The sequence below is a fragment of the Rhinoderma darwinii genome, assembly GCF_050947455.1.
Source record: "Rhinoderma darwinii isolate aRhiDar2 chromosome 12 unlocalized genomic scaffold, aRhiDar2.hap1 SUPER_12_unloc_9, whole genome shotgun sequence".
NCBI lineage: Eukaryota > Metazoa > Chordata > Amphibia > Anura > Rhinodermatidae > Rhinoderma > Rhinoderma darwinii.
In genome coordinates this window covers 12,867-40,303 of record NW_027461880.1, presented here as the reverse complement: position 1 = coordinate 40,303, position 27,437 = coordinate 12,867, and the positions used below count along the sequence as shown (strand labels likewise).

Below are 27,437 nucleotides of genomic sequence, written 5' to 3'. Positions count from 1 at the left end.
TACATTTTTTCCAATAAGATGTAATTTTTTACCAAAATTTCTTATTTTCACAGGGAACAAAATACTCAATTTTGTTGCCCTATTTCTCCTGAGTGCAGCAATACCCCGTTTGTGGCAATAAACTGCCGTTTGGGCCCATGGGAGGCCTCAGAAGGGAAGGAGCGCTGTGTGTTCTTTGGAGTCCAGATTTTGCTGGATTGGTTTTCGGGTGCCATGTCGCATTTGCAGAGCCCCAGAGGTATCAAAGCAATGGAAACCCACCAGAAGTGACCCCATTTTGGAAACTACACCCCTCAAGGAATTCATTTATGGGTAATGTGACCATTTAGACTCCATAGTTTCTTCACAGAACTTATTTGAATTGGGCTGGGAATTAAAAAAATATATATTTTTTTCCAATAATATGTCATTTTAGCTCAAAAGTTCTTATTTTCACAAGAAATAAAATACTCCATTTTGTTGCCCAATTTGTCCTGAGTGCGGCAATACCCCATTTGTGGTGATAAACTGCCGTTTGTGCCCATGGGAGGGCTCAGAAGGAAAGGAGCACTGTGTGTTCTTTGGAGTACAGATTTTACTGGATTGGTTTTCGGGTGCCATGTCGCATTTGCAGAGCCCCAGAGGTATCAAAGCAATAGAAACCCACCACAAATGACCCCATTTTGGAAACTACACCCCTCAAGGAATTCATTTATGGGTGTTGTGACCATTTTGACACCATAGTTTTTTCACAGAACTTATTTGAATTGGGCTGGGAATGAAAACAAAATTATTTTTTTAAAATAATATGTAGTTTTGGCTGAAAATTTCTTATTTTCACAAGAAACAAAATACCCCATTCTGTTGCGCAATTTGTTCTGAGTGCCGCAATACCCCATTTGTTGTGATAAACTGCCATTTGGGCCCATGGGAGGGCTCAGAAGGAAAGGACCACCATTTGGCCTACTGGGGATTTTCTAGTGCGAAGTCATGTATGCAGAAGCCCCTGAGGTACCAGTACAGTTGAAACCCGCAAGAAGTGACCCCGTTTTAAAAACTACACCCTTAAGGCATTCATCTAGAGGTGTAGTGAGCATTTTGACCGGAGACCTACACCCCATAAACTGTAATGTGGGTTCTCCCGGGTATGGCAATACCCTACATGTGGCTGTTATCAGCTGCCTGGGCACACAGCAGGGCTCAGAGGGGAAAGACGAGGGGGGATAAGCTGTGCGGAGTGCATCAGGGTAAGTAAAATTGGGGTCAATTATAAACCAAGGGATGTATGATAAATTTTAAAACACTTTCATACAGAGCTCTGGTTATTCGGGACACGTGTCACATTGATATATTGTGTCATCCCTTATCGCCCTCTTATAGCAGACTTTGCACCTCTTTTGACTTTTTCCCTTCTTGCTAGTTTGGGGAACTTCTCCTGGAAAGTGTTGCCCTGGTACGATGCGTGTGGGCTCGCTTCCAGAAGTACTGGGTGCCCCCCCTTCTTGGTCCCTAAAGATTAGGTTCTTGATAATCACCTCTTGAAATTCCAGGAAAGTTCCCGTCTGGCCTGCACATCGACGTATCACGTACGCATTGTACAATGCCATCTGTATGATGTGCCCGGCCAGCTTCTTATACCACACTGCATGGCGCTGTAGGGCTTCAGGGCTTGATCTTACAAGTCCACACCTCCCATGTACCTATTGTAGTCCAGGATGCAGTCTGGTTTGGGGGTGGCCTTTCCTTCATATATCCTAAACCTGTAGGTATACCCTGATGCACTCTCGCACAGCTTATACATCTTCACGCCATACCTTGCCCTCTTACCCGGCAGGTACTCGCGGAATTGAACCCTCCCTTTAAAATGTACCAGGGACTCATCAATATAAATACACTTCTCGGGGGTGAATGCTGGGAAAACCGGGCACTGGAACGGTCTAATAGAGGTCTCCGTTTATACAAACGGTCAAAACTGGGGTCATCTCGGGGTGGGCACGGCTTATTATCAGTATAATGTAAGAAGCGAAGTATTGCCTCATTTATTTATTTTTTTAGGTTCCAGTTCAGTTCTGAAGTTGCTTTGAGGGGCCCATATATTAGAAACCCCTATCAAATACCCCATTTTAGAAACTAAACCCCTCAAAGTATTCACAACAGCATTTAGAAAGTTTATGAACCCTTTAGGTGTTTCACAAAAATTTAGAGCAAAGTAGAGGTGAAATTTACATTTTTTTTTTGTCAGAAAATCCTCTTTATACCATTTTTTTTATAACACAAAAGGATTTATCAGAGAAACGCAACTTAATACTTATTGCCCAGATTCTGCAGTTTTGAGAAATATCCCACATGTGGCCCTAGTGCGGTAATGGACTGAAGCGCCGGCCTCCGAAGCAAAGGAGCACCTAGTGGATTTTGAGCCCTCCTTTTTATTAGGCACCATGTCCGGTTTGAAGAGGTCTTGTGGTGCCAAAACATTGGGAACCCCCCCAAAAGTGACCCCAATTTGGAAACTAGACCCCTTGAGGAATCCTTTGTAGTTTTCTTGGGGTGCATGCGGCTTTTTGATCAGTTTTTATTCTATTTTTAGGTGGCGTGGTGACTAAAAAACAGCAATTCTACTATTGTTTTTTTTTTTGTTTTTTTTTACAGCGTTCACCGTGCGCTATAAATTACATATTCACTTTATTCTGCGGGGCGATACGATTACGGCGATACCAGATGTTTATAGTTTTTTTTAATGTCTTATGGCGTTTGCACAATAAAATACGTTTTGTAAACAATCATTCACTTTTTGTGTTACCTTATTCTAAGAGCCAGAACGTTTTTATTTTTCAATCAATAAAGCCGTGCGAGGACTTATTTTTTGCGTAACGAACTGTAGTTTCGATCAGTACCATTTTTAGGTACATGCGACTTTTTGATCTCTTTTTATTCCATTTTTTGGGAGGTGAAGTGACCAAAGAATTGTGATTGTGGTTCGGTTTATTATTATTTTATTTTACGGCGTTCACCGTGCAGGATAAATAATGAAATAATTTTGTAGTTCAGGCCGTTACGGACGCGGCGATACCAATTATGTATAGTTTATTTGTATGTTTATATATTTTTATTAATAATAAAAGGACTGATAAGGGAAAAAGGGGGATTTTTACTTTTATTACTTTTAAATCTTTTATTTTCTTATTTTTACACATCTTTTTTTTACTTTTTTTTTACTTTATTACTTTGTCCCACTAGGGGACATGAGGGCAGGATGCTCTGATCGCTATTCTAATACACTGCACTACATGCGTAGTGCAGTGTATTAGAACTGTCAGCTACTCACTGACAGCAAGCATAGTGGGTCCTGACGTTGTCAGGACCCACTAGGCTTCCGTCTATGGCATAGCCGGACGCCATTGTTTGGTGTCCAGTTGCCATAGTCACCATCGCCGGCCGCTATCGCGTAGCAGGCCGGCGATGGCAGCTTAACCCCTAAAAAGCCGCGATCTCTATAGAACGCAGCTTTTAAGGGGTTAATCAGCGGGGACACAGCGATCGGTCCCCGCTGTAGGAGCTGTGACAGCTGCTGAACAAGACAGCAGCTGTCACAGCTCCTGTATGTGTCGGGAGGACGGCCGAAACGGCCGTTACTCCCGAGACGTACTATTACGGCATGGAGCGCGAACGATACAGCTGCCATGACGTAATAGTACGTCAAGGAGCGGGAAGGGGTTAAGTTTATATATATACATATATATATATATATTTATATATATATTTATATATAAAGTTAAAATATTAAAAGTTTAAAAAAAAGCAATGAAAAAAAGTAAATTAACATAACTTGTATTGCCACGTCCGTAAAAGTCAGAGATATAACAATATAACATTATTTAACCCACATGGTGAATGCATTAAAACAAACAAAAAATGTCAAGGGCAGAATCACTGTTTTTTGGTCATCTCATCTCCCACAAATAATGGAATAAAAGATGATCAAAAAGTCTCATGAACCAATAAAAATGACAGCTCGTGCCACAAAAAAACAAGCCCTCACACTGCTGCAGCGATGGAAAGAAAACAAAACGTATGGCTCTCAGATAATGGCGAAACAAAACCGCGCGGTGATCTCCATAAAAACTAAACCCAAAAAACAATGGAGAAATCTGTTTTTTTCCTATTTCACCCCACAAAGAAAGTTCTTTCAGTTTCCCATTTCATTAGTACAATAAATGGTGCCATGAAAAACTACAACTCGTCCTGCAAAAATCAAGCCCTCATATGGATATATCAACAGAAAAATAAAAAAGTTGTGGCTTTTGGAAGGTGAGGAGGAAAGAACAAAAATAAAAAAATTCAAAATGGCTGCGGCAGGAAGTGGTTAACGTCTGATCCCCACAATTGTATTATGGCTCATTGCAGGAGGTGTATATTTAGGGATTACTAACGGGATTCTATCTTGGCATTTGAGATCAGAAAAATAAAGTAATGGGGGTGTAATGATGGGGGTAGGGAAACGGACAAGTGAGCCCTAATCTACCCGCCACTCTATCCCTGCCTACTTGCAACAACCCGCCCTAGGCGACGGGGTACAACTGGGCGACAGTCCCTACGCTCAGTAAGTGCACGAGACAAACAGACAAGGGTACACAAAGCTAAGGGAAATGGGGCAGTTGCCCACAGCAACACCGTGAGCAACAAGAGTGGTGTACGAGCCGAGTCAAACCAGGAGTGTACGAGGTACAAAACGCAGAGCAGGAGAGTAGTCAGTAAGCCATGGTCAGTATGGAGCAGGATCAAATAGATAGGAGCTGTAGCAAGGCCAGGAAACCACACGAGAAGAATCACAAGCAAAGGAGGAACAGGAAAGGCAGGATATAAATAGACAGAGGGCGGGAGCTAGCTCCGTCTTGCCAGGCTGCGATAGGCTCTCCCACTCCTAAGCCTGCCATCCTGAGTGGTGGAAGATGGAGTCAGTCTCAGAGACATAGACTCAGGTGCAGACAGATTACCTATGGGCGTATCCACCGAAGTTGTGCCTGGCAGATCCTTTACAGTACCCCCCCTTTTATGAGAGGCCACCGGACCCTTTCTAAGTGGACCTGGTTTATTGGGGAAACGAAGGTGGAACTTCCTGACCAATACCCCAGCGTGAACATCCCGGGCAGGTACCCAAGTCCTCTCCTCAGGCCCGTATCCTCTCCAATGGACCAGGTACTGGAGGGAGCCTTGGACCATCTTGCTGTCCACAATCTTGGCCACCTCGAATTCCACCCCCTCAGGGGTGAGAACGGGAACAGGAGGTTTCCTCGAGGGAGCCAAGGACGGGGAGCAGCGTTTAAGGAGGGAGGCATGAAACACGACGTGTATTCGAAAAGATGGGGGCAACTCCAGTCGGAAGGAGACAGGATTGAGGACTTCAATTACCTTATACGGCCCTATAAACCGGGGAGAAAACTTCTTGGACGGGACCTTAAGGCGCAAGTTCCTAGACGATAACCACACCAGATCCTTGACCATAAACAAGGGATTAGCAGAACGTCTTCTATCAGCCTGAGTTTTTTGTACGCTCTGGGACGCCTCTAGGTTCTTCTGAACCTGGGCCCAGACTGTGCACAGTTCCCGATGAACGACCTCTACCTCGGGATTGTTGGAACTACCAGGTGAAACGGAGAACCGTGGATTAAACCCAAAATTACAGAAAAAGGGGGAGACCCCTGACGAGTTACTAACCCGGTTATTAAGGGAAAATTTGGCGATGGGAATGAATGAGACCCAATCATATTGACAGTCAGAGATAAAACACCTTAAATATTGTTCTAGAGATTGATTAGTCCTCTCGGTTTCGCCATTAGTTTCAGGATGGAAGGCAGAGGAGAAGGACAGATCAATCTCCAACTTTTTACAGAAGGCTCTCCAAAACAATGAAACAAATTGTACCCCTCTGTCCGAAACAATATTGACAGGGACACCATGGAGACGCAGGATGTGTTTGACAAACAAGGTAGCTAACATCTTGGCATTGGGTAGTTTCTTGAGGGGCACAAAGTGGCGCATCTTACTGAAGCGGTCTACTACAACCCACACCACCGACTTGCCTTGAGACGGAGGTAAATCGGTGATAAAATCCATGGAGATATGGGTCCAAGGTCTCTGGGGAATGGGCAAAGAACGTAGTAAACCCACTGGTCGGGACCTGGGAGCCTTGGACCTAGCACAAACCTCCCAAGCGGTGACGTAGGCCTTAACGTCTTTAGGTAACCCAGGCCACCAATAGTTTCTGGCAATGAGGTGTTTGGTACCCAGGACGCCTGGATGACCAGAGAGTGCGGAGTCATGATTTTCCCTAAGTACCCTTAGCCGGAATTGCAGGGGAACAAACAGCTTGTCCTCAGGAAGGTTCCCGGGAGCTGAACCTTGATCAGCCGCAATTTCAGAGACTAAATCAGAATCAATAGAAGAAATGATTATACCAGGAGGTAAAATACAAGCAGGATCTTCCTCCGAAGGAGGGCTGGCCATGAAGCTACGCGACAGTGCATCGGCCTTAATATTTTTAGACCCAGCCCTATAGGTAACCAAAAAGTTGAATCTGGTAAAAACTAGCGCCCATCGAGCTTGTCTCGGGTTTAGCCTCCAGGCAGATTCTAGGAAAACCAGATTCTTGTGGTCGGTAAGGACCGTTACCTGGTGCCTAGCCCCCTCCAGGAAGTGGCGCCACTCTTCAAATGCCCATTTAATGGCTAAGAGTTTGCGGTTGCCAATGTCATACTCTCAGTGGGCGAAAACTTCCTGGAGAAGTAGGCACAAGGACGGAGATGGGTGAGGGACCTGGTACCCTGGGACAAGACAGCCCCCACTCCCACCTCGGATGCGTCAACCTCCACGATAAATGGCTCCATTTGGTTGGGCTGAACCAGCACCGGGGCCGAGATAAAGCACTTCGTAAGGACCTCAAAAGCCTGGACAGCCTCAGGAGGCCAGTGGAGGAGATCAGCACCTTTGCGAGTGAGGTCCGTAAGAGCTTAGCGATGACCGAGAAGTTAGCAATAAATCTCCTGTAATAATTAGCGAACCCCAAGAAACACTGTAACGCCTTCAGGGAGGCAGGCTGAACCCATTCCGCCACAGCCTGGACCTTGGCGGGGGTCCATGCGGAATTCATGAGGATTGAGGATTTGACCCAAAAATGGTATCTCCTGTACCCCAAACACACATTTTTCGGTTTTCGCAAACAGTTTGTTTTCCCGAAGGACATGGAGCAACTTCCTGACATGCTCAATGTGGGAGGACAAGTCCTTGGAAAACACCAGTATGTCATCAAGGTACACTACAAGAAATACCCCCAGGTAATCTCTTAAAATCTCATTTATGAAATACTGGAAGACCGCGGGAGCATTACACAACCCAAAGGGCATGACGAGGTATTCGAAATTACCTTCGGGCGTGTTGAACACAGTCTTCCACTCATCCCCCTCATTGATGCGGATAAGGTTATACGCCCCCCGTAGATCAAACTTAGAGAACCATTGGGCCCCCTGGACCTGATTAAAGAGATCAGGAATCAAAGGAAGGGGATACTGGTTCCTTACAGTGACCTTATTGAAGTTACGGTAGTCAATGCATGGCCTAAGACCACCATCCTTCTTCCCTACGAAGAAGCCAGCACCTACCGGAAAAGTAGAGGGGCGAATGTAACCCTTGGCCAGGCATTCCTGGATATACTCTCTCATGGCTTCACGTTCGAGACAAGAAAGATTAAATATCCTACCCTTAGGGAGCTTAGCTCCTGGTACAAACTCGATAGCGCAATCGTATTCTCTATGAGTAGGTAACACTTCGGAGGACTCCTTAGAGAAAACATCAGCGAAGTCCTGAACAAACTCAGGTAGCGTGTTCACCTCCTTAGGGGGAGAAATAGAATTAACAGAAAAACATGACGTCAAGCATTCATTACCCCATTTGGTAAGATCCCCAGTATTCCAGTCAAACATGGGATTATGAAACTGCAACCAGGGAAGGCCTAAAACCAAATCGGACGATAATCCCTGCATCAACAGTACAGAGCATTGCTCCAAATGCATGGAGCCAACAAGGAGTTCAAAAACAGGGGTATGCTGTGTAAAATAACCATTAGCAAGAGGAGTGGAGTCGATACCCACTACCGGGACAGGTTTAGGCAAATCAATAAAAGGCATAGCTATAGACATAGCAAATTCCACAGACATGATATTAGCAGAAGACCCTGAATCCACGAAGGCACTGCCGGTAGCAGACCTACCACCAAAAGAGACCTGAAAGGGAAGCAAGATCTTATTACGTTTCATATTTATGGGAAATACCTGTGCGCCCAAGTGACATCCCCGATGATCACTTAGGCGCGGAAGTCTTTCCGGCTGCTTATTCTTACGCCTAGGACAGGTGTTCACTTGATGCTTGTCATCCCCACAATAGAAGCAGAGACCATTCTTCCTGCGGAACTCTCTACGTTGTCGGGGGGACACGGAGGCCCCGAGTTGCATAGGTACCTCCGAGTCTTCCGTGGAAGAGCGAAGCAACGGGACCTCGGGAGGCATCATGGGGGAGTCAGAGGGGAAAACACAAAAACGTTCAAGTTGTCGTTCCCTGAGACGTCGGTCAAGTCGTACCGCTAAAGCCATAACCTGGTCTAGGGAGTCAGAAGAGGGATAGCTAACTAGCAGGTCTTTCAGGGCGTTCGACAGACCCAACCTAAACTGGCACCTTAAGGCAGGGTCATTCCACCGAGAAGCTACGCACCACTTCCTAAAGTCAGCACAATACTCCTCAACAGGTCTCTTACCCTGAAGTAAGGTCACCAGCTGACTCTCGGCAAAGGCAGTCCTGTCAGTCTCGTCATAAATGAGTCCGAGAGCAGAAAAGAAACGATCAACGGAGGAAAGTTCAGGGGCGTCAGGAGACAAGGAGAAGGCCCACTCTTGGGGCCTTTCCTAGAGCCGGGACATAATTATACCCACCCGCTGGCTCTCAGAAACTGAGGAGTGAGGCTTTAAGCGAAAGTAGAGCCTACAACTCACCCGAAAGGAGAGAAAAGTCCTCCGGTCCCCTGAGAACCGGTCAGGCAACTTGAGGTGGGGTTCAAGAGGTGAGGTGAGGGGCACTACCATAATAGCGTCAGGCTGGTTGACCCTCTGAGCCAGGGCCTGGACCTGTAGGGAGAGACCCTGCATTTGCTGAGCCAGGGTCTCAAGGGGGTCCATAGTAGTATCAGGGACCAGGGTAGACTAGGTATATGGGCTTGTGATTAAGTAATGATGGGGGTAGGGAAACGGACAAGTGAGCCCTAATCTACCCGCCACTCTGTCCCTGCCTACTTGCAACGACCCGCCCTAGGCGACGGGGTACAACTGGGCAACAGTCCCTACGCTCAGTAAGTGCACGAGACAAACAGACAAGGGTACACAAAGCTAAGGGAAATGGGGCAGTTGCCCACGGCAACACCGTGAGCAACAAGAGTGGTGAACGAGCCGAGTCAAACCAGGAGTGTACGAGGTACAAAACGCAGAGCAGGAGAGTAGTCAGTAAGCCAGGGTCAGTATGGAGCAGGATCAAATAGATAGGAGCTGTAGCAAGGCCAGGAAACCACATGAGAAGAATCACAAGCAAAGGAGGAACAGGAAAGGCAGAATATAAATAGACAGAGGGCGGGAGCTAGCTCCGTCTGGCCAGGCTGCGATAGGCTCTCCCACTCCTAAGCCTGCCATCCTGAGTGGTGGAAATCAATAAGAGACTTGTCCTTTCTTAACTTAGAATTCCCCAATAGGGTATTTACAATGGGTTTCTTATACCAGACAACCTCTTTAGGTTATAAAGGATTCTTATTTACTCCAGAACCATCTAGTTTTAGAAAAATAAAGTTACATTTCCACCTCTCCATTGTGGTAATCTGTTACTAAGACTTTTACTTAGATGAATTGTGTGCTACAACATTTACTAAACAATTATAGAGAAACATTTACTAAAAAAATATTAGAGATTTTCAGCTGCAATATGTAAATTTAAAAATTTTTAATATATATTTATTTATTTATTTGGAGGCTTTGCTGCAGTGATTGGTATAATGCAGAGCAGGGGACCGTTTATGACATACCGTAAGCATTATGACATCACTGCAGGCAGTGATGTCATCAGAACAATGGAGGGTGTGGCATCTATAGCAGTGACATCACAATGGCGTGAAGTTCTAAGGACCCCAAGCGCGGTCACATCAGTGCCATATCTCGAGTTGATGCTGATGCTGAAACTTCACTTGGTTTTTCAAAGAGCGAATTTGTGCTACAAAGCGACTACTACATCATCTGTTCAGAGCACTTAAACACCAATGCAACTTCTGAACATCGTGGTAGATTCCCTTTTATTTGAGGAATCCCGTTTTTCCATTGTTCCTGAATTTAAACATCAAGCCGCCTGCTACAAGGAACAATGAGTTACCGAGAACTCTTGCAGCTTGCAATAGACGAAAGTTCCCGGATAAATCAAGGTAAGTGGAACTTGTTATATCAGATACATTTAGGCTAGTTTCACACAAACGTGTCCGTTTTGCGTCCGCAAAAAATGACCCGTTTTTCAGTTGCAAAAAGGGATGATTATTGGCTTTCGGACCAAGGGCGGCGGTATTTCTCAAACAGCGCAGTTTGTGAACTGTTCGCGTGCTGCTGTGGTGACAGTGTATCGTGAGTGGATAAATGGCACCATTGGGAATAACGGACATGGAAACTGCAGAGCACCACGTGCCATGTATTTGAGAGGTGAACGTTGGCTACCAGACGTGTGTCTAATACAACAGTTCAGCGAACCCGACTGCGTATGGGGCTCCGAACACGACGGATGGTCACTGCTCCTATGTAACAAAGGTGCATCAGAGAAAATGGCTTCAATTTGCACGGCAGTATTGGTCTCAGAGCACCGATGATTGGCAAAGGGTTGTCTTCTCCGATAAATCACGTTTTCTGCTTCATTGAAAGGATGGACTTTACAACCATTGCTGGAAAAAGCTGGCGGCGACGTCAGCGTCTGGGGTATTTTTCCATGGCATTCTCTGGGCCACTCATCCATATGGAAGGCTCTGAACCGATTTAGATATGAATCCATCGTTACAGATCACATCCACCATACATGCTGATTGTCTTCCCTGGAGCAAATGGAATCTTAAAGCAAGACAATGCGACATGTCACACGACTATAAATGCCCGACAGTGGTTGGAAGAGCACGACCAAGACTTCCAAGTACTTCCCTGGCCCCCTATTTCTCCAGACTTGAAGCCAATTGAGCATCTGTGGGACCATGTCAATCGTGTTGTTCGCTTTATGGATCCTCCCCCACGCACAATCAAGGAAATTTGGGATGTATGGAGTCAGCGAGGCTCCACATATGAGACCACTGACCAGCACCTTATTGAGTCACTCCCAGCCCGTCTACTGCTGTCCGTGCTGCACACGCCGGTTACTCTGGATATTAGTAGTAGTTATAATAATGCGACTCGACTGTGTATATATTCATAGTATCAAAACGGTTGTCCAAGATTAGAAAAGCATGGGAGCTTTCCTCTAGAAAGAAGGCCACGCGAGTCCATAGGAAATGTCTGGTATTGATCTTTTTTCCCATTTTTTCTGTACATAATTAATATATGTTATACACATTGTTTCACATCTAGGCATTGCTGATGGAAGATTAAGATCTGGACATAGAAGGCGTCAGAGTGTGGAACAGGATGAAGACCATGACAATGTCCCCGACAGGAGACGAAGACGTGGTCAAGTTCTACCGCGCCGTAGCTTGCAGCAAGAAGGAGCGGACAGAAGCCGGTCCCCATTACGACCTGAGCCAATAGAACAGTCTGAAACGACAAGTGGCCGTCGTATTAATAGTGAGACCGAGCTCAGAATTCCTGGAGAATCCCAGCCTGGGTCTACTCCATCAACTACTCAGGAGAGATCCGAAAGGCTGGAGGAACCAACACAATACCCCAGCACCAGTGAGCCGCTACCAAACCTGCAGCCGTCCAGAGAAGGAAGCAGATCTCCTCAGCAAACATCTAACAGGCTGGTGGAGCCAACACCAAGCACCAGTCAGCTGCTTCCCAACCAACAGTCGACAACAGAGACCACAGACAGCAGAGCTGTGCAGAGAAGACAACGTCGGCGAGGCAGGAGAGGCAGGCAGATTGATAGACTCCCATCTCTAACTTTTACTGAAAACGAAGACATCCAGTCCTGCACTATATGCCTAGAGGACTATGAGATTGGAGAGCAAGTCACCGTTCTGCCATGTTCTCACATATTCCATCTGCCTTGTATTGCACATTGGATCCCGACAAATCCACGCTGTCCCTTGTGCCGCGTCCATGCCTTTCAAAGAAAGAGGAGGAGATAAGTACCAACAGCTGTGGTACAGAAGAAACACCAGCAGTACAGGTATGATCACTGACATCTATAGTATTTTTGTGAAATCATGGCTGGAGCTTCGGCACCAGTATATTGCTGAAAGATAATCGTCTGGTCTGATTATTTTTTGTTTTGTCTACAGTACCACCTAGTCTTCTTCATCATCTTCACCTTGGACGCCAGAATCTCAATATGCACAGAGACCTAATAATAAAAGATCCCTGATGCCGTTTCCCAGAATCCATTTATGTGATACTGGAATTTCCCTTCGGGGATTAATAAAGTTATCTTATCTTATTTTATGCCTGGGACTCCCTTCTATCTTGGATATTTCATATTCCATCTCGGTTGGATTGGCGTTTCGACTACTACTACGTTTTGGCCTAAGACTTACATTACGCCTTAAAACTGGTCAGAATGGTGGCGTTCCCATGTTTACATAGGAGCAATGTAGGCCCCAAGATTACAATATTTAGGGTGATTGATATATATTGTAAAAATAAAAAGCACAGAAAAATGACTCTTTTTTTAGGGTATGTTCACAAAAGAAGTGCAAGTCACTTCTTGGGCCACTTTTGGAGCCGTTTTTCCTAGACAATATTGAAAACAGCTCCAAAAACCGCTGTAAAAAACGCTGAAAACCTTGAAAACAGCTCTGTATTTTCAGATATTTTTGAGTTTGCGTGTGAACATACCCTAATTTCCATCAATGTACAAATGAATAGAAATTAATTACTAACATATACACCATCCAGGCATAACATTAAAACCACCTGCCTTGTGTAGTCCTCCTCGTGCTGCCATAATAGCTCTGACCCGTTGGGACATGGATTTCAGAAGATCTTTAAAAGTGTCCTGTGGTATCTCGCACCAAGACGTTAGCAGATCCTTTAACCCCTTCCTGCTCCTTGACGTTCTATTCCATAATGTTATGGCAACAGGAGGCCTAACAATATTAGAATAGCGATCAGGGATTCCTGACTTCAAGTCACCTAGTGAGACAAAAGAAAAACAGTTGTTGTAAAGGATCTGCCAGGTACTACGTCTGTGTATACTCCCGGGATTAATCAGTCGACACCTGAGGCCAGACCTCTTAGACTGACACCGGCTCCCACCAACCAGGGTGGCAGGCTCAGGAGTGGGAGAGCCTATCGCGGCCTGGTCAGTCGGAGTTAGCTCCGCCCCCTGTCCATTTATACCTGCCGTGTTCTCTTCCTCAGTGCTTGTTATTCTTCTTGGATTCCTGGCCCCACTGCTGCCTTGCTCCAGCCTGCTTCTGCCTTGCTTCAGTTCCGCTTATCCTGCTTCGCTTTGTCCCTGGCTTGCTTCCTGCTCCGTGCTCTCGTTGGTATACTCCACTACATCCTGATCCTGACTGACTCATTCACCGCTCTGTTTCCTCGCGGCGTTCCGTGGGCTACTGCCCCTTCCCTTGCGTGTTCCCTGTTTGTACTCCCTTGCACTTAGACAGCGTAGGGACCACCGCCAAGTTGTACCCCGTCGCCTAGGGCGGGTCGTTGTAAGTAGGCAGGGACAGGGCGGTGGGTAGATTAGGGCTCACTTGTTCCCTTCACCTCCTTCCTGCCATTACATATAATCCCGAGGCCCATCCCGAAACTAATGGCCAAACTGAAACCAATCCCTGGAACAATATTTAAGGTGTTTCATCTCTGACTGTCAATTTGATTGGGTCTCATTCCTTCCCCTCGCCGAATTTTCCCTGAATAACCGGGTCAGTAACTCGTCAGGGGTCTCCCCACTTTTCTGTAATTTCGGGTTTAACCCAAGGTTCTCCTCCGTTTCTCCTGGTTGTTCCAATAATCCCGAGGTAGAGGACGTTCATCGGGAACTGTGCACAGTCTGGGCACAGGTTCAGAAGAACCTAGAGGCGTCCCAGAGCGTACAAAAAATTCAGGCTGATAGTAGACGTTCTGCTAACCCCCGGTTTGTCGTCAGGGATCTGGTCTGGTTGTCGTCCAGGAACTTGCACCTGAAGGTCCCGTCCAGGAAGTTTGCTCCCCGATTTATTGGACCTTATAAGATCATTGAAGTCCTCAACCCTGTATCCTTCCATCTGGAGCTGCCCCCATCCTTTCGCATACATGACGTCTTCCATGCCTCCCTCCTTAAACGCTGCTCCCCGTCCTGGTCCCCCTCGAGGAAACCTCCTGTTCCCGTTCTCACCCCTGAGGGGGTGGAATTCGAGGTGGCCAAGATTATGGACAGTAGGATGATCCAGGGCTCCCTCCAGTACCTGGTCCATTGGAGAGGATACGGGCCGGAGGAGAGGACTTGGGTACCTGCTCGTGATGTTCACGCTGGGGTATTGATCAGGAGGTTCCACCTTCTCTTCCTCACTAAACCGGGTCCTCTTAGTAAGGGTCCGGTGGCCCCTCATAAAAGGGGGAGTACTGTAAAGGATCTGCCAGGTACTACGTCTGTGTATACTCCCGGGATTAATCAGTCGACACCTGAGGCCAGACCTCTTAGACTGACACCGGCTCCCACCAACCAGGGTGGCAGGCTCAGGAGTGGGAGAGCCTATCGCGGCCTGGTCAGTCGGAGTTAGCTCCGCCCCCTGTCCATTTATACCTGCCGTGTTCTCTTCCTCAGTGTTTGTTATTCTTCTTGGATTCCTGGCCCCACTGCTGCCTTGCTCCAGCCTGCTTCTGCCGTGCTTCAGTTCCGCTTATCCTGCTTCGCTTTGCCCCTGGCTTGCTTCCTGCTCTCGTTGGTATACTCCACTACATCCTGATCCTGACTGACTCATTCACCGCTCCGTTTCCTCGCGGTGTTCCGTTGGCTACTGCCCCTTCCCTTGCGTGTTCCCTGTTTGTACTCCCTTGCACTTAGACAGCGTAGGGACCGCCGCCAAGTTGTACCCCGTCGCCTAGGGCGGGTCGTTGCAAGTAGGCAGGGACAGGGCGGTGGGTAGATTAGTGCTCACTTGTTCCCTTCACCTCCTTCCTGCCATTACAGTTGTATAAAAAACCTTTTTCCAATATTAAGTCCTTTATTTAAAAAAAAATAATTGTTAATTAATAACTATTTTGTGTGGTATAACCATCTGAATTACACCACATTTTCTGTAATTTTTTCTGCTTTTCACTGAATGTATCAACCAAATTTTACCACTAACATAAAGTTCAATGTGTCACCAGAAAACAAGTTTTTACCACATAAAGTGACACGTCATAGTTACATAGCTAGTACGGCTGAAAAAAGACACATGTCCATCAAGTTCAACCAAGGGACGGGAAAAGGGAAGGAAAAAAATTCTACACATAGGAGCTAATACTTTTTTGTTCTAGGAAATTATCTAACCCTTTTTTAAAGCCATCTACTGTCCCTGCAGTGACCAGCTCCTGCGGTAGGCTATTCCATAGATTCACAGTTCTCACGGTAAAGAAGCCTTGTCGCCTCTGCAGGTTGAACCTTTTTCTCCAGACGTAGGGAGTGTCCCCTTGTTTTTTGAGGGGGTTTTACATGGAACAGGATTTCACCATATTTTTTGTATGTGCCATTAATATATTTATATAAATTAATCATGTCCCCCCTTAGTCGTCTTTTTTCAAGGCTAAATAGGTTTAATTCTTTTAATCTTTCCTCATAGCTTAAATTCTCCATGCCCCTAATTAGCTTTGTTACTCTTCTTTGTATTTTTTCCAACTCCAGGGCATCCTTTCTATGAACTGGAGCCCAGAACTGAACTGCATATTCTAGATGAGGCCTCACTAATGCTTTGTAAAGTGGTAATATTACATCCCTGTCCCGCGAGTCCATGCCTCTTTTAATACACGACAATATCCTGCTGGCCTTTGAAGCAGCTGATTGACACTGCATGCTGTTATTTAGTTTATGATTTACAAGTACACCCAGATCCTTCTCAACAAGTGACTCCCCCAGTTTAGCTCCCCCTAGGACATATGATGCTTGCAGGTTGTTCGTACCCAGATGCATAACTTTACATTTATCTACATTAAACTTCATCTGCCAAGTGGACGCCCAAACACTTAGTTTGTTTAAATCCGCTTGCAATTCATGAACATCTTCCATAGACTGAACTATATTACATAGCTTGGTGTCATCTGCAAAAATAGAAATAGTGCTATTAATCCCATCCTCTATATCATTAATAAATAAGTTGAATAATAGTGGTCCCAGCACTGAACCCTGGGGTACACCACTTATTACCGGGGACCATTCAGAGTAGGAATCATTGACCACAACTCTCTGGATACGGTCCTTGAGCCAATTCTCAATCCAATTACAAACTATATTTTCTAAACCTATAGTCCTTAATTTACCCATTAGGCGTCTATGGGGGACAGTGTCAAATGCCTTTGCAAAGTCCAAAAACACTAAATCCACAGCGGCCCCTGTGTCTAGGCTTCTGCTCACCTCTTCATATAAACACTATATCCACAGCGGCCCCTCTGTCTAGGCTTCTGCTCACCTCTTCATATAAACACTATATCCACAGTGGCCCCTCTGTCTAGGCTTCTGCTCACCTCTTCATATAAACACTATATCCACAGCGGCCCCTCTGTCTAGACTTCTGCTCACCTCTTCATATAAACAGATTAAGTTAGTTTGACAACTTCTGTCCTTAGTAAAACTGCTCTTTCTTCAGTTGTATATACAGAGCTAAAGAACCCATTTAGTAACTCTGCCTTCTCTTGATCCCCTGTGACCAACTCCCCATTACCACTATCTAGGGGTCCTACATGTTCAGACCTTGGCTTTTTAGCATTTATATACTTGAAGAGTTTTTTTGGGATTTGTTTTACTATCCTTGGCCACCTGCCTTTCATTTTGTATTTTTGCTAATTTTATTACATTTTTACAGATTTTATTAAGCTCTTTATATTTTACAAAGGCTTCAGATGTACCCTCAGATTTGTATTTTTTAAATGCCCTTTTTTTGTCATGTATTGCCCCTTTCACAGAAGGTGTAAGCCATGTGGGATTTAATTTTAGTCGTTTATACTTGTTACCTATAGGAATACATTTTGCACTATAATAACCCAAAGTAGATGTGAAAATCTCCCATTTATCATTTGTCCCATTATTTGACATTAGTTCTTCCCAGTCTATATCCTGAATTGCAGCCCTCATCCTGGGTAAATTGGCTTTCTTAAAATTAAATGTTTTTGCCCTCCCAGCCTGCGTTTGTTTTTTACAGTATAGGTAAAATGTAACTATATTGTGATCACTGTTACCGAGGTTTTCACGAACATTGACATTCCCAACAAGATCTGCATTATTAGAAATGACCAGATCCAACAGAGCTTCACCTCTAGTTGGGTCTTCCACAAACTGGCCCATAAAATTTTCCTGCAACAGGTTGAGGAAATGTCTCCCCTTAGATAATGTCAGATTAGACAAATGTTCTCTGAGCCTTAAGGCCCAACCTAGGCTTCGTCATTAAGGGGTTAAGTCCTGTAAGTTGTGAGTAGGGGTCTCCATGGATTGGATTTGTTTTTCCAGCACATCTCACAGATGATCGATTGAATTAAGAATATGGAGGCCAGGTCAACACCTTGAACTCTTTGTCATGTTCCTCACATCAGTCCTGAACGATTTTTGCAGTGTGGCGGGGGCATTATCCTGCTGTAAGACAGCACTGGCATTAGAGAATACCTTTACCATGAAGAGGTGGATTTGTCTGTAGCAATATTTAGGTAAGTGGTCCGTGTCAAAAAACAGTATGGGAATATCAAAATAACCACCATAAGTTCCTCATAGAAAATTGTGCCATAATCTGTCAAATCAGATGAAATTCTAGTGTTGGGTCCCAGTGACTCCAACTGAGGGGCTTGCATTTAAAAAAAAAAAAAAATCATTATTAGTTTTTAGCAAAGGAGAAACAACAGGAACCTCTCAGAGGAATCTCTCAGAGAGCGGCGCTGTGCTCCGTATACTGCAGGAGCAGTAGTACAGCGAGTACATAGAGTACAGCGGGGTCGATCACATGACGAACAGTCGTGTCGTCACCAAAGAAGACTGTACAACTAGACTTCCGGATCCTCATCAGCGCTATAAAAATCTATGAAAATCTCAGAAACAGCACCAAGGGGGACGGGAATGTATATTAGCGAGTTTACTCACATGTAGCATCTATGGCCGCGGGCCGTCGGTTCCACTCACCTCCTCACGCCCACAGCCATGGATCTGTGAGCGCTGGTCCCCATCTCACTTCCGCTCCGGTCCGCCAGTGTGACGAATGGAAGACGGCATTTAACACCCGTGACGGGCACTACGAATACGTAGTGATGCCCTTCGGACTGTGTAACGCTCCTGCAGTGTTTCAGGAACTCGTTAATGATATCTTCCGAGATCTCCTCTATATCTGTGTTGTTGTTTATCTCGATGATATTTTGATTTTCTTCCCAGATCCGACGACTCATCGGAGGCATGTCCGTCAAGTTCTACTACGATTAAGGGAGAATCATTTATACGCCAAGCTGGAGAAGTGCGTATTTGAGAGGAGTTCTCTGCTGATGTAGCCGCTGCCGGTGCTGTTAATATATCAGTTGATATACTGAATTGGATGAATGGATGAATGTAGATATGGTCCAAGCTAAATTAAATAAAATAAATGTACACAAGGCCCCGGGACCAGATGGGTTACACCGTAGAGTTCTTAAAGAGCTTAGTTCAGTTATTTCTGTCCCCCTCTTCATAATATTTAGAGAGTCTCTCATGAGTGGTATAGTGCCAAGGGACTGGCGCAGGGCAAATGTGGTGCCTATTTTCAAAAAGGGCTCTAGGTCTTCGCCGGGTAATTATAGACCAGTAAGCTTAACATGAATTGTGGGGAAAATGTTTGAGGGGCTATTGAGGGACTATATACAGAATTATGTGACAATAAATAGTATTATAAGTGACAGCCAGCATGGTTTTACAAAGGACAGAAGCTGTCAAACCAACCTGATTTGTTTTTATGAAGAGGTAAGCAGAAGCCTAGACAGAGGGGCCGCTGTGGATATAGTGATTATATGAGGGGTGAGTAGAAGCCTAGACAGAGGGGCCGCTGTGGATATAGTGTTTTTGGACTTTGCAAAGGCATTTGACACTGTCCCTCATAGACATCTAATGGGTAAATTAAGGACTATAGGTTTAGAAAGTATAGTTTGTAATTGGATTGAGAATTGGCTCAAGGACCGTATCCAGAGAGTTGTGGTCAATGATTCCTACTCTGAATGGTCCCCAGTTATAAGTGGTGTAACCCAGGGTTCAGTGCTGGGACCACTATTATTCAACTTATTTATTAATGATATAGAGGATGGGATTAATAGCACTATTTCTATTTTTGCAGATGACACCAAGCTATGCAATATAGTTCAGTCTATGGAAGATGTTCATGAATTGCAGGCAGATTTAAACAAACTAAGTGTTTGGGCGTCCACTTGGCAAATTAAGTTTAATGTAGATAAATGTAAAGTTATGCATCTGGGTACGAAAAACCTGCAAGCATCATCTGTCCTAGGGGGAGCTACACTGGGGGAGTCAATTGTTGAGAAGGATCTGGGTGTACTTGTAAATCATAAACTAAATTTCAGCATGCAGTGTCAATCAGCTGCTTCAAAGGCCAGCAAAATATTGTCGTGTATCAAAAGAGGCATGGACTCGCGGGACAGGGATGTAATATTACCACTTTACAAAGCATTAGTGAGGCCTCATCTAGAATATGCAGTCCAGTTCTGGGCTCCAGTTCATAGAAAGGATGCCCTGGAGTTGGAAAAAATACAAAGAAGAGCAACGAAGCTAATTAGGGGCATGGAGAATCTAAGTTATGAGGAAAGATTAAAAGAACTAAACCTATTTAGCCTTGAGAAAAGACGACTAAGGGGGGACATGATTAACTTATATAAATATATGAATGGCGCATACAAAAAATATGGTGAAATCCTGTTCCATGTAAAACCCCCTCAAAAAACAAGGGGGCACTCCCTCCGTCTGGAGAAAAAAAGGTTCAACCTGCAGAGGCGACAAGCCTTCTTTACTGTGAGAACTGTGAATCTATGGAATAGCCTACCGCAGGAGCTGGTCGCAGCAGGGACAGTAGATGGCTTTAAAAAAGGCTTAGATAATTTCCTAGAACAAAAAAATATTAACTGTTATGTGTAGAAATTTTTTACTTCCCCTTTCCCATCCCTTGGTTGAACTTGATGGACAAGTGTCTTTTTTCAACCGTACAAACTATGTAACTATGTAACTACTATGTAACTGTGTATATATACAGTTTTCTTTGGAGGTGGACGCCTCTTATGTTGGTGCAGACGCACTTCTGTTCCAGAGGAGCCCCAAAGGAAAGGCAGTAGTATGTGGCTACTACTCGAGACTTTTTTCTTCTGCAGAGCGCATTTACTCTGTTGGGGATCAGGAGCTACTGGCCATCAAATTGGCTCTGGAGAAGTGGAGACATCTGCTGGAGGGGGCAGCTCACCCCATCCTAAACTACACCGACCACATGAACCTCACCTACCTTCAGTCCGCTCAACGACTAAATCCCTGTCAAGCCAGGTGGCCGCTGTTCTTCACCCGTTTACAATTTATGCTCCACTACGTCCCGCTGACAAGAATGTGAGGGCCGATGCCCTGTCCAGGTCATTTGAAACGGATGGCACGGTGGAGTCTCTTCAAACTATTATAGACCCGTCCTGCATTATCACTGCCAATCCTTTGCAGGTTAGAGACATCCCTCCGGGGAGGACTTTTGTTCGATTAGCAGGCAGGAGAAGAATTCTCAGATAGGGACACAGTTCTAAACTGGCTGGGCACCCTGGTGTTCGTAAAACCCGAGACCTGATTGCTCGTCACGTTTGGTGGCCCACGCTGCCAAAGGATGTTGTGGACTTTGTCTCTTCTTGCACGGTGTGTGGTTCTAACAAGGTTACTAACTCCAAGCCTGCCGGCCTCCATCAACCTGTGCCTATACCCAATGCCACCTTGCAGCACATTGTGATGGACTTTGTCACTGACCTTCCTCCCTCAGCAGGATGCAACACTGTCTGGGTGGTGGTGGACCGGTTCTCGAAGATGGCACAATTTATCCCGCTGACCGGCCTACCTTCTGTTCCCCGAATGGCGAATCTCTTCATCCAGCACATCTACCGCTTGCATGGCTTGCCCTTCACATTGTGTCCGATCGGGGGTTTCAGTTTACCTCGAGGTTCTGGAGGGCTCTCTGTAAACTCCTGGATGTGATATTGGACTTTTCCACAGCCTATCACCCCCGGTCCAATGGGCAAGTCGAGAGGATCAACCAGATCATGGAGAATTATCTCCGTCACTTCATTTCCTTACAGCATGATAACTGGGTAAAGCTTCTTCCATGGGCCGAGTTCTCGTACAACAACCACACAAGCGAGTCCACCACTTCCACTCCGTTTTACATTGTATACGGTCAACATCCTAGAGTCCCTCTTCCAGTGTCTACTACTTCTCAGGTACCCGCTGCTGACTCTGCATTTGGGGACTTCCTGTAAATTTGGCAACGGACCCGGGCATGAAGCGAAAAGCGGATACAAGAAGAGAGCCGCCGCAGTATCTTCCAGGTACCAAAGTCTGGCTGTCCTCATGGAACATTCGTTTGAGGGTGCCTTCATACAAGTTTGCTCCCAGGTTTCTCTGTCCTTTTGAGATTCGGCAACAGATTAACCCTGTCTCCTATAAACTGCGGCTGCCTCCTACCCTCAGAATCCCCAACTCCTTTCATGTGTCCCTCCTGAAACCAGTGGTCCTGAACTGCTACAGCAAGACTTCCTGTTCCACAACTGCTCCCAGCGGTTCTTCTGATGTGTTCGAGGTGAGGGAGATCCTGGACTGCAAGAGGGTAGGAGGAAGGACTTTCTATTTGGTGGACTGGAGAGGCTTTAGTCCTGAGGAGAGGTCCTGGGAGCCAGAGGAGAACCTTGATGCCTCTGCTCTTGTTAAGAAGCTCCTCTCGCTCTAGTCCCAAGAAGAGGGGGCGTAAGAGGGGGGATACTGTAGCGTCCAGGGCCATCGGGTCCACTCACCTGACGCCTGCAGCCATGGATCTGTGAGCGCTGGTTCCCATCTCCTTCCCTGGAGACGCCAGCGCTCACTTCTGCTACGATCTGCTCTGTCCCGTAGGGTGCGCGCGCACGCTCGTGCCCTCTCTTAAAGGGCCAGCGCACGCACATGTAGGAAATCACCATCATCAACACACATGATTTCCTGGACTATAAGAAGGGCCCAACCCATCTGATCCTTGCCTGAGCATTGTTAGTATACCCCAAGTCTGTCTTTCACTTCAGAGACTGTGCACGCGTGATCGCGTGCACACAGCTCTATGCCCTGGCTGTTGCTAACAGCCATGGGCACTGGGCAGAATGTCAGGGGTCAATCTTTTGGCCCCTGAACATGTGATCGATGTGACAACCAATCACAGCGATCACATGCATTTCTGCATAGAAAACAGTGTGCACTCGATTGCGTGCACACAGCCCTGTGCCCACGCTGTTACCAACAGCTCTGGGCACTGGGCAGAGTATCAGGGACCAATCTGATGGTCCCTGAACATGTGGTCGCTGTGAAAACCTATCACAGCGACCACATTTGTTTTATTTTGACTTTTCTGGCAGTAAATCTCCTGCCTCTTTTCTTCTCCTCAAACATTGTTTCAGTTTGAGGAGAAGAAGAGACTCGGGAGAATTGCTGCCAGAAGAATACTGTGAAAAAAAATACAGTTACACTCTAAAACATTCTCTGTATAGATAGATTTCTATCTATCTATCTATCTATCTATCTATCTATCTATCTATCTATCTATCTATCTATACAATCTATCTATCCATCTATCTTTTTTTCTATCTATCTTTCTTTCTTTTATTCTATAAGAATAGGCAGGTAGGGAGTATATAATTATATATATATCCACATATATATATATATATATATAATATATATAGCAATAGCGGTTTATTTTTTGTTAGCGGTAGTGTAGATATATATAGCAGTTAGTTTGTGTGTTTTATAAAAAAATAAATAATAATTTTGTTTAGTTAGTGTTAGTGTTAGTTACGTTATGGTGAGGAAGTTGTTTAGGCATACGCCATGCTGAGTTCTGAGTCGGAGACCGCATCAGAGATGGCGTCCGAGATGGAACCTGTTTTAGGTAGTGACGATGACAGCGTCACTTCAGGTTCATCTTCAGGGGACGCTGTCCCTGATGCAGTTGAAACTGCAGAACATGAAAGCGCCGGGCCAAGTAGCGCTGTAGCACGGGACAGCCTGGTCCCTCCAGTCCAGGCTCTTGTATGGGCACCTGCCCCATCTTTTGGGCCTAGAATCCACGGATTTACTGCCACTCCTGGCATAACCGTGGACAATACAAATTTTGTCCAAATGGATTACTTCCATTTATTTATAACGGACGACATCCTAAATCAGATTGTCCACGAAACAAATTTATATGCCACGCAATATATAAGGCAGAAACCTTCATCCACCCATGCCAGAGATTGGACGCCCACCAATTTGCAGGAATTAAAAAAAAATTTGGGGCTCACCCTAAATATGGGTATTGTCAAAAAGCCCTCCATTAGGTCTTACTGGTCAACAAGACCCGCCCAAGCCACCCCAGTATATTCTGCAGTAATGCCCAGGTCTCGTTATGAGACAATAATGAGGTTCCTCCACTTCAATGACAACGCACAGGCCCCCCCAAGTACCGATGCAAACCGGGATCGGTTGTTCAAAATAAGACCGCTAATAAATTCCCTGAATAATTTATTTCTGCAACTCTACACCCCTGAGCAGAATGTAAGTGTGGACGAATCCCTCCTCAACTTTCATGGCAGACTTAGCTTTCGCCAATATCTACCTTCCAAAAGGGCAAGATATGGCGTTAAGCTCTACAAACTGTGTGAAAGCGGGTCAGGATATACCACCGCCTTCAGGATTTATGAAGGGCGGGACCGCTCAATAAATGTTCCTGGATGCCCCCCTGATCTTTCCACCAGCAGTAAGATCGTGTGGGAGATAATGCAGCCTCTGCTTCACCAGGGGTACCACCTGTACTGTGATAATTTTTATTCCAGTGTGCCCGTTTAGGCATTTGCATGCTGCAAGGACTGGGGCATGTGGTACCATGCGCAAAAACAGAATTGGTTTTCCACAGCAATTAGTGGGGAAGCGCATGGTAAAGGGGGACTCCTGTGCTTATGCATCCGAGGAATTGCTGGTGGTCAAGTTCAGGGATCGCAAAGACGTGTATGTGCTAAGCACGATTCATACCGCAGGAACAGTGGCAGTGAGGGAAAGAGGGGCAACATCGGACAAGCACAAACCAGTGATCGGGTCCGAATATAACAAGTACATGGGGGGGGGGTGGATTTAAGCGACCAGGTTTTACAGCCCTATTTAGTAAAACGCCAAACTAAAACCTGGTACAAAAAAGTGGCCATTTATCTGTTACAGGTGGCAAATCCACAACTCATCTGCGCTCTACAAAAAAAACAGAGGCAGAGACACATACCTGGATTTCCAGGAAAAAATTATTGAAGGCCTCATTTTTGATGTTCAGGACACCCGAGAATGCCCCCAGTCTGAGGATGTCACGCGACTGACTGAAAGACACTTCATCAGTCGGATTCCCCCAACACCAACCAGAAGCAACCCCCAGAAAAAGTGCCGCGTCTGCAGAAAAGACGGGCACCGCAAAGATTCCCGATATTTCTGTCCCTCATGTCCCTCACAACCAGGCCTGGGCATTGAGCCATGTTTTAAAAAATACCACACTGTTCTGCATTATTAGATTTTAGTTAATTCGTTGAAAATATATTTGCCCCACATTACGTTTTTATTTTTCCCTGATTTTACTCCAAGGGTGGGGGAGGGAATGGGTGGGGGGTGGATGTCATGTTTGCATGTTCTCTAAAGTTCATCTGCTGGAGAGCTCCATGCGCATAAACCTGCAATTTCTTATTTTAGAAAACCCCCAAAAATAAATTCCCATTCTACCCCTAGATGAATATTTTGGGATTTCTGCTTCAAGAGCAGATATTTTGGACGTGTTATAGAAACTCTGTTGAGTTTTGTAAAACCAGCTTTGAAAAAAAGTGATTTCTGAAATAAGCTTCTTCTATCGTCCGCCCTCCTACTTCTCTATGTGATAATAAGGCCCACATATTTGGTATCCCCATGCACGGGAGAAGTGGCAGAATGTGAAAGGAGATGAATTTTGGCCGTGGTCTATGCCGTGTGTGAAAAATGCTGGTATAAACTGACGCATTTGCTAAATTCTTGCATTTTTTTCCAATTTTGCCCACTTTAGAGAAAGAAATAAAAATGATATATACTGACAAATGCCACTAAAACAAAGCCCTATCTGTCCTTTAAGAGTGTAAAATTCAAAGATGAACTTTATTCACCTGCAGAGTTATAGTCATCTAAAGAAGCGCATAGCAAAATTGTCAAATTTGCTCTGGTCATTTAGCTGTAAAACAGCCTAGTCCTTAACCGGTTAATGCAGGCACCAAGTTGATTTGGAGCGTGTAACTGGTCTGGAGGAGGCTGAACTCTTAATGTTTGGTAGGGGATCAAATACTTATTTCTCTGTGCACAATGTAATTAAATATATATCATTGTGACTATGTGATTTTCTTTATTTTTTTAAATATAATCTATCTCTCACTGGTAAAATTAACCTAGCCTAAAAATTCTAGACTGTTCATGTCTTTGACAGCGGGCAAAGTTACAAAATCAGCAAGGGATCAAATACTTATTTCCTCCACTGTATATACATTATATGCAGGACACTTCTATACATTATATGCGGGACACTTATATACATTATATGCAGGACACTTATATACATTATATGCAGGACACTTCTATACATTATATGCGGGACACTTCTATACATTATATGCGGGACACTTATATACATTATATGCAGGACACTTATATACATTATATGCGGGACACTTATATACATTATATGCAGGACACTTATATACATTATATGCAGGGCACTTATATACATTATATGCGGGACACTTATATACATTATATGCGGGACACTTCTATACATTATATGCGGGACACTTATATACATTACATGCAGGACACTTATATACATTATATGCAGGACACTTATATACATTATATGCGGGACACTTCTATACATTATATGCGGGACACTTATATACATTATATGCGGGACACTTATATACATTATATGCGGGACACTTATATACATTATATGCGGGACACTTATATACATTATATGCAGGCCACTTATATACATTATATGCGGGACACTTATATACATTATATGCGGGACACTTATATACATTATATGCGGGACACTTATATACATTATATGCGGGACACTTATATACATTATATGCAGGACACTTCTATACATTATATGCGGGACACTTATATACATTATATGCGGGGCACTTATATACATTATATGCAGGCCACTTATATACATTATATGCAGGACACTTATATACATTATATGCAGGACACTTATATACATTATATGCGGGACACTTATATACATTATATGCAGGACACTTATATACATTATATTCAGGGCACTTATATACATTATATGCAGGACACTTCTATACATTATATGCAGGACACTTCTATACATTATATGCGGGACACTTATATACATTATATGCGGGACACTTATATACATTATATGCGGGACACTTCTATACATTATATGCAGGACACTTATATACATTATATGCGGGACACTTATATACATTATATGCGGGACACTTATATACATTATATGCGGGACACTTATATACATTATATGCGGGACACTTATATACATTATATGCGGGACACTTATATACATTATATGCAGGACACTTATATACATTATATTCAGGACACTTATATACATTATATGCGGGACACTTCTATACATTATATGCGGGACACTTATATACATTATATGCGGGACACTTATATACATTATATGCGGGACACTTATATACATTATATGCAGGACACTTCTATACATTATATGCAGGACACTTCTATACATTATA

General features: G+C 44.7%; 1 protein-coding gene across 1 annotated transcript; it reads left to right on the top strand.

Annotated features, from left to right (window-relative positions):
• Positions 1-10,263: 10,263 nt before the first annotated feature.
• On the top strand, positions 10,264-12,616 carry LOC142698217 (uncharacterized). Its single transcript, XM_075847860.1, has 3 exons — positions 10,264-10,480; positions 11,655-12,414; positions 12,527-12,616. The coding sequence occupies exons 1-2, from the start codon at positions 10,423-10,425 to the stop codon at positions 12,371-12,373; spliced, it is 777 nt and encodes a 258-aa protein (XP_075703975.1). The 5' UTR covers positions 10,264-10,422; the 3' UTR covers positions 12,374-12,414; positions 12,527-12,616.
• The last annotated feature ends 14,821 nt before the right edge of the window (positions 12,617-27,437 follow it).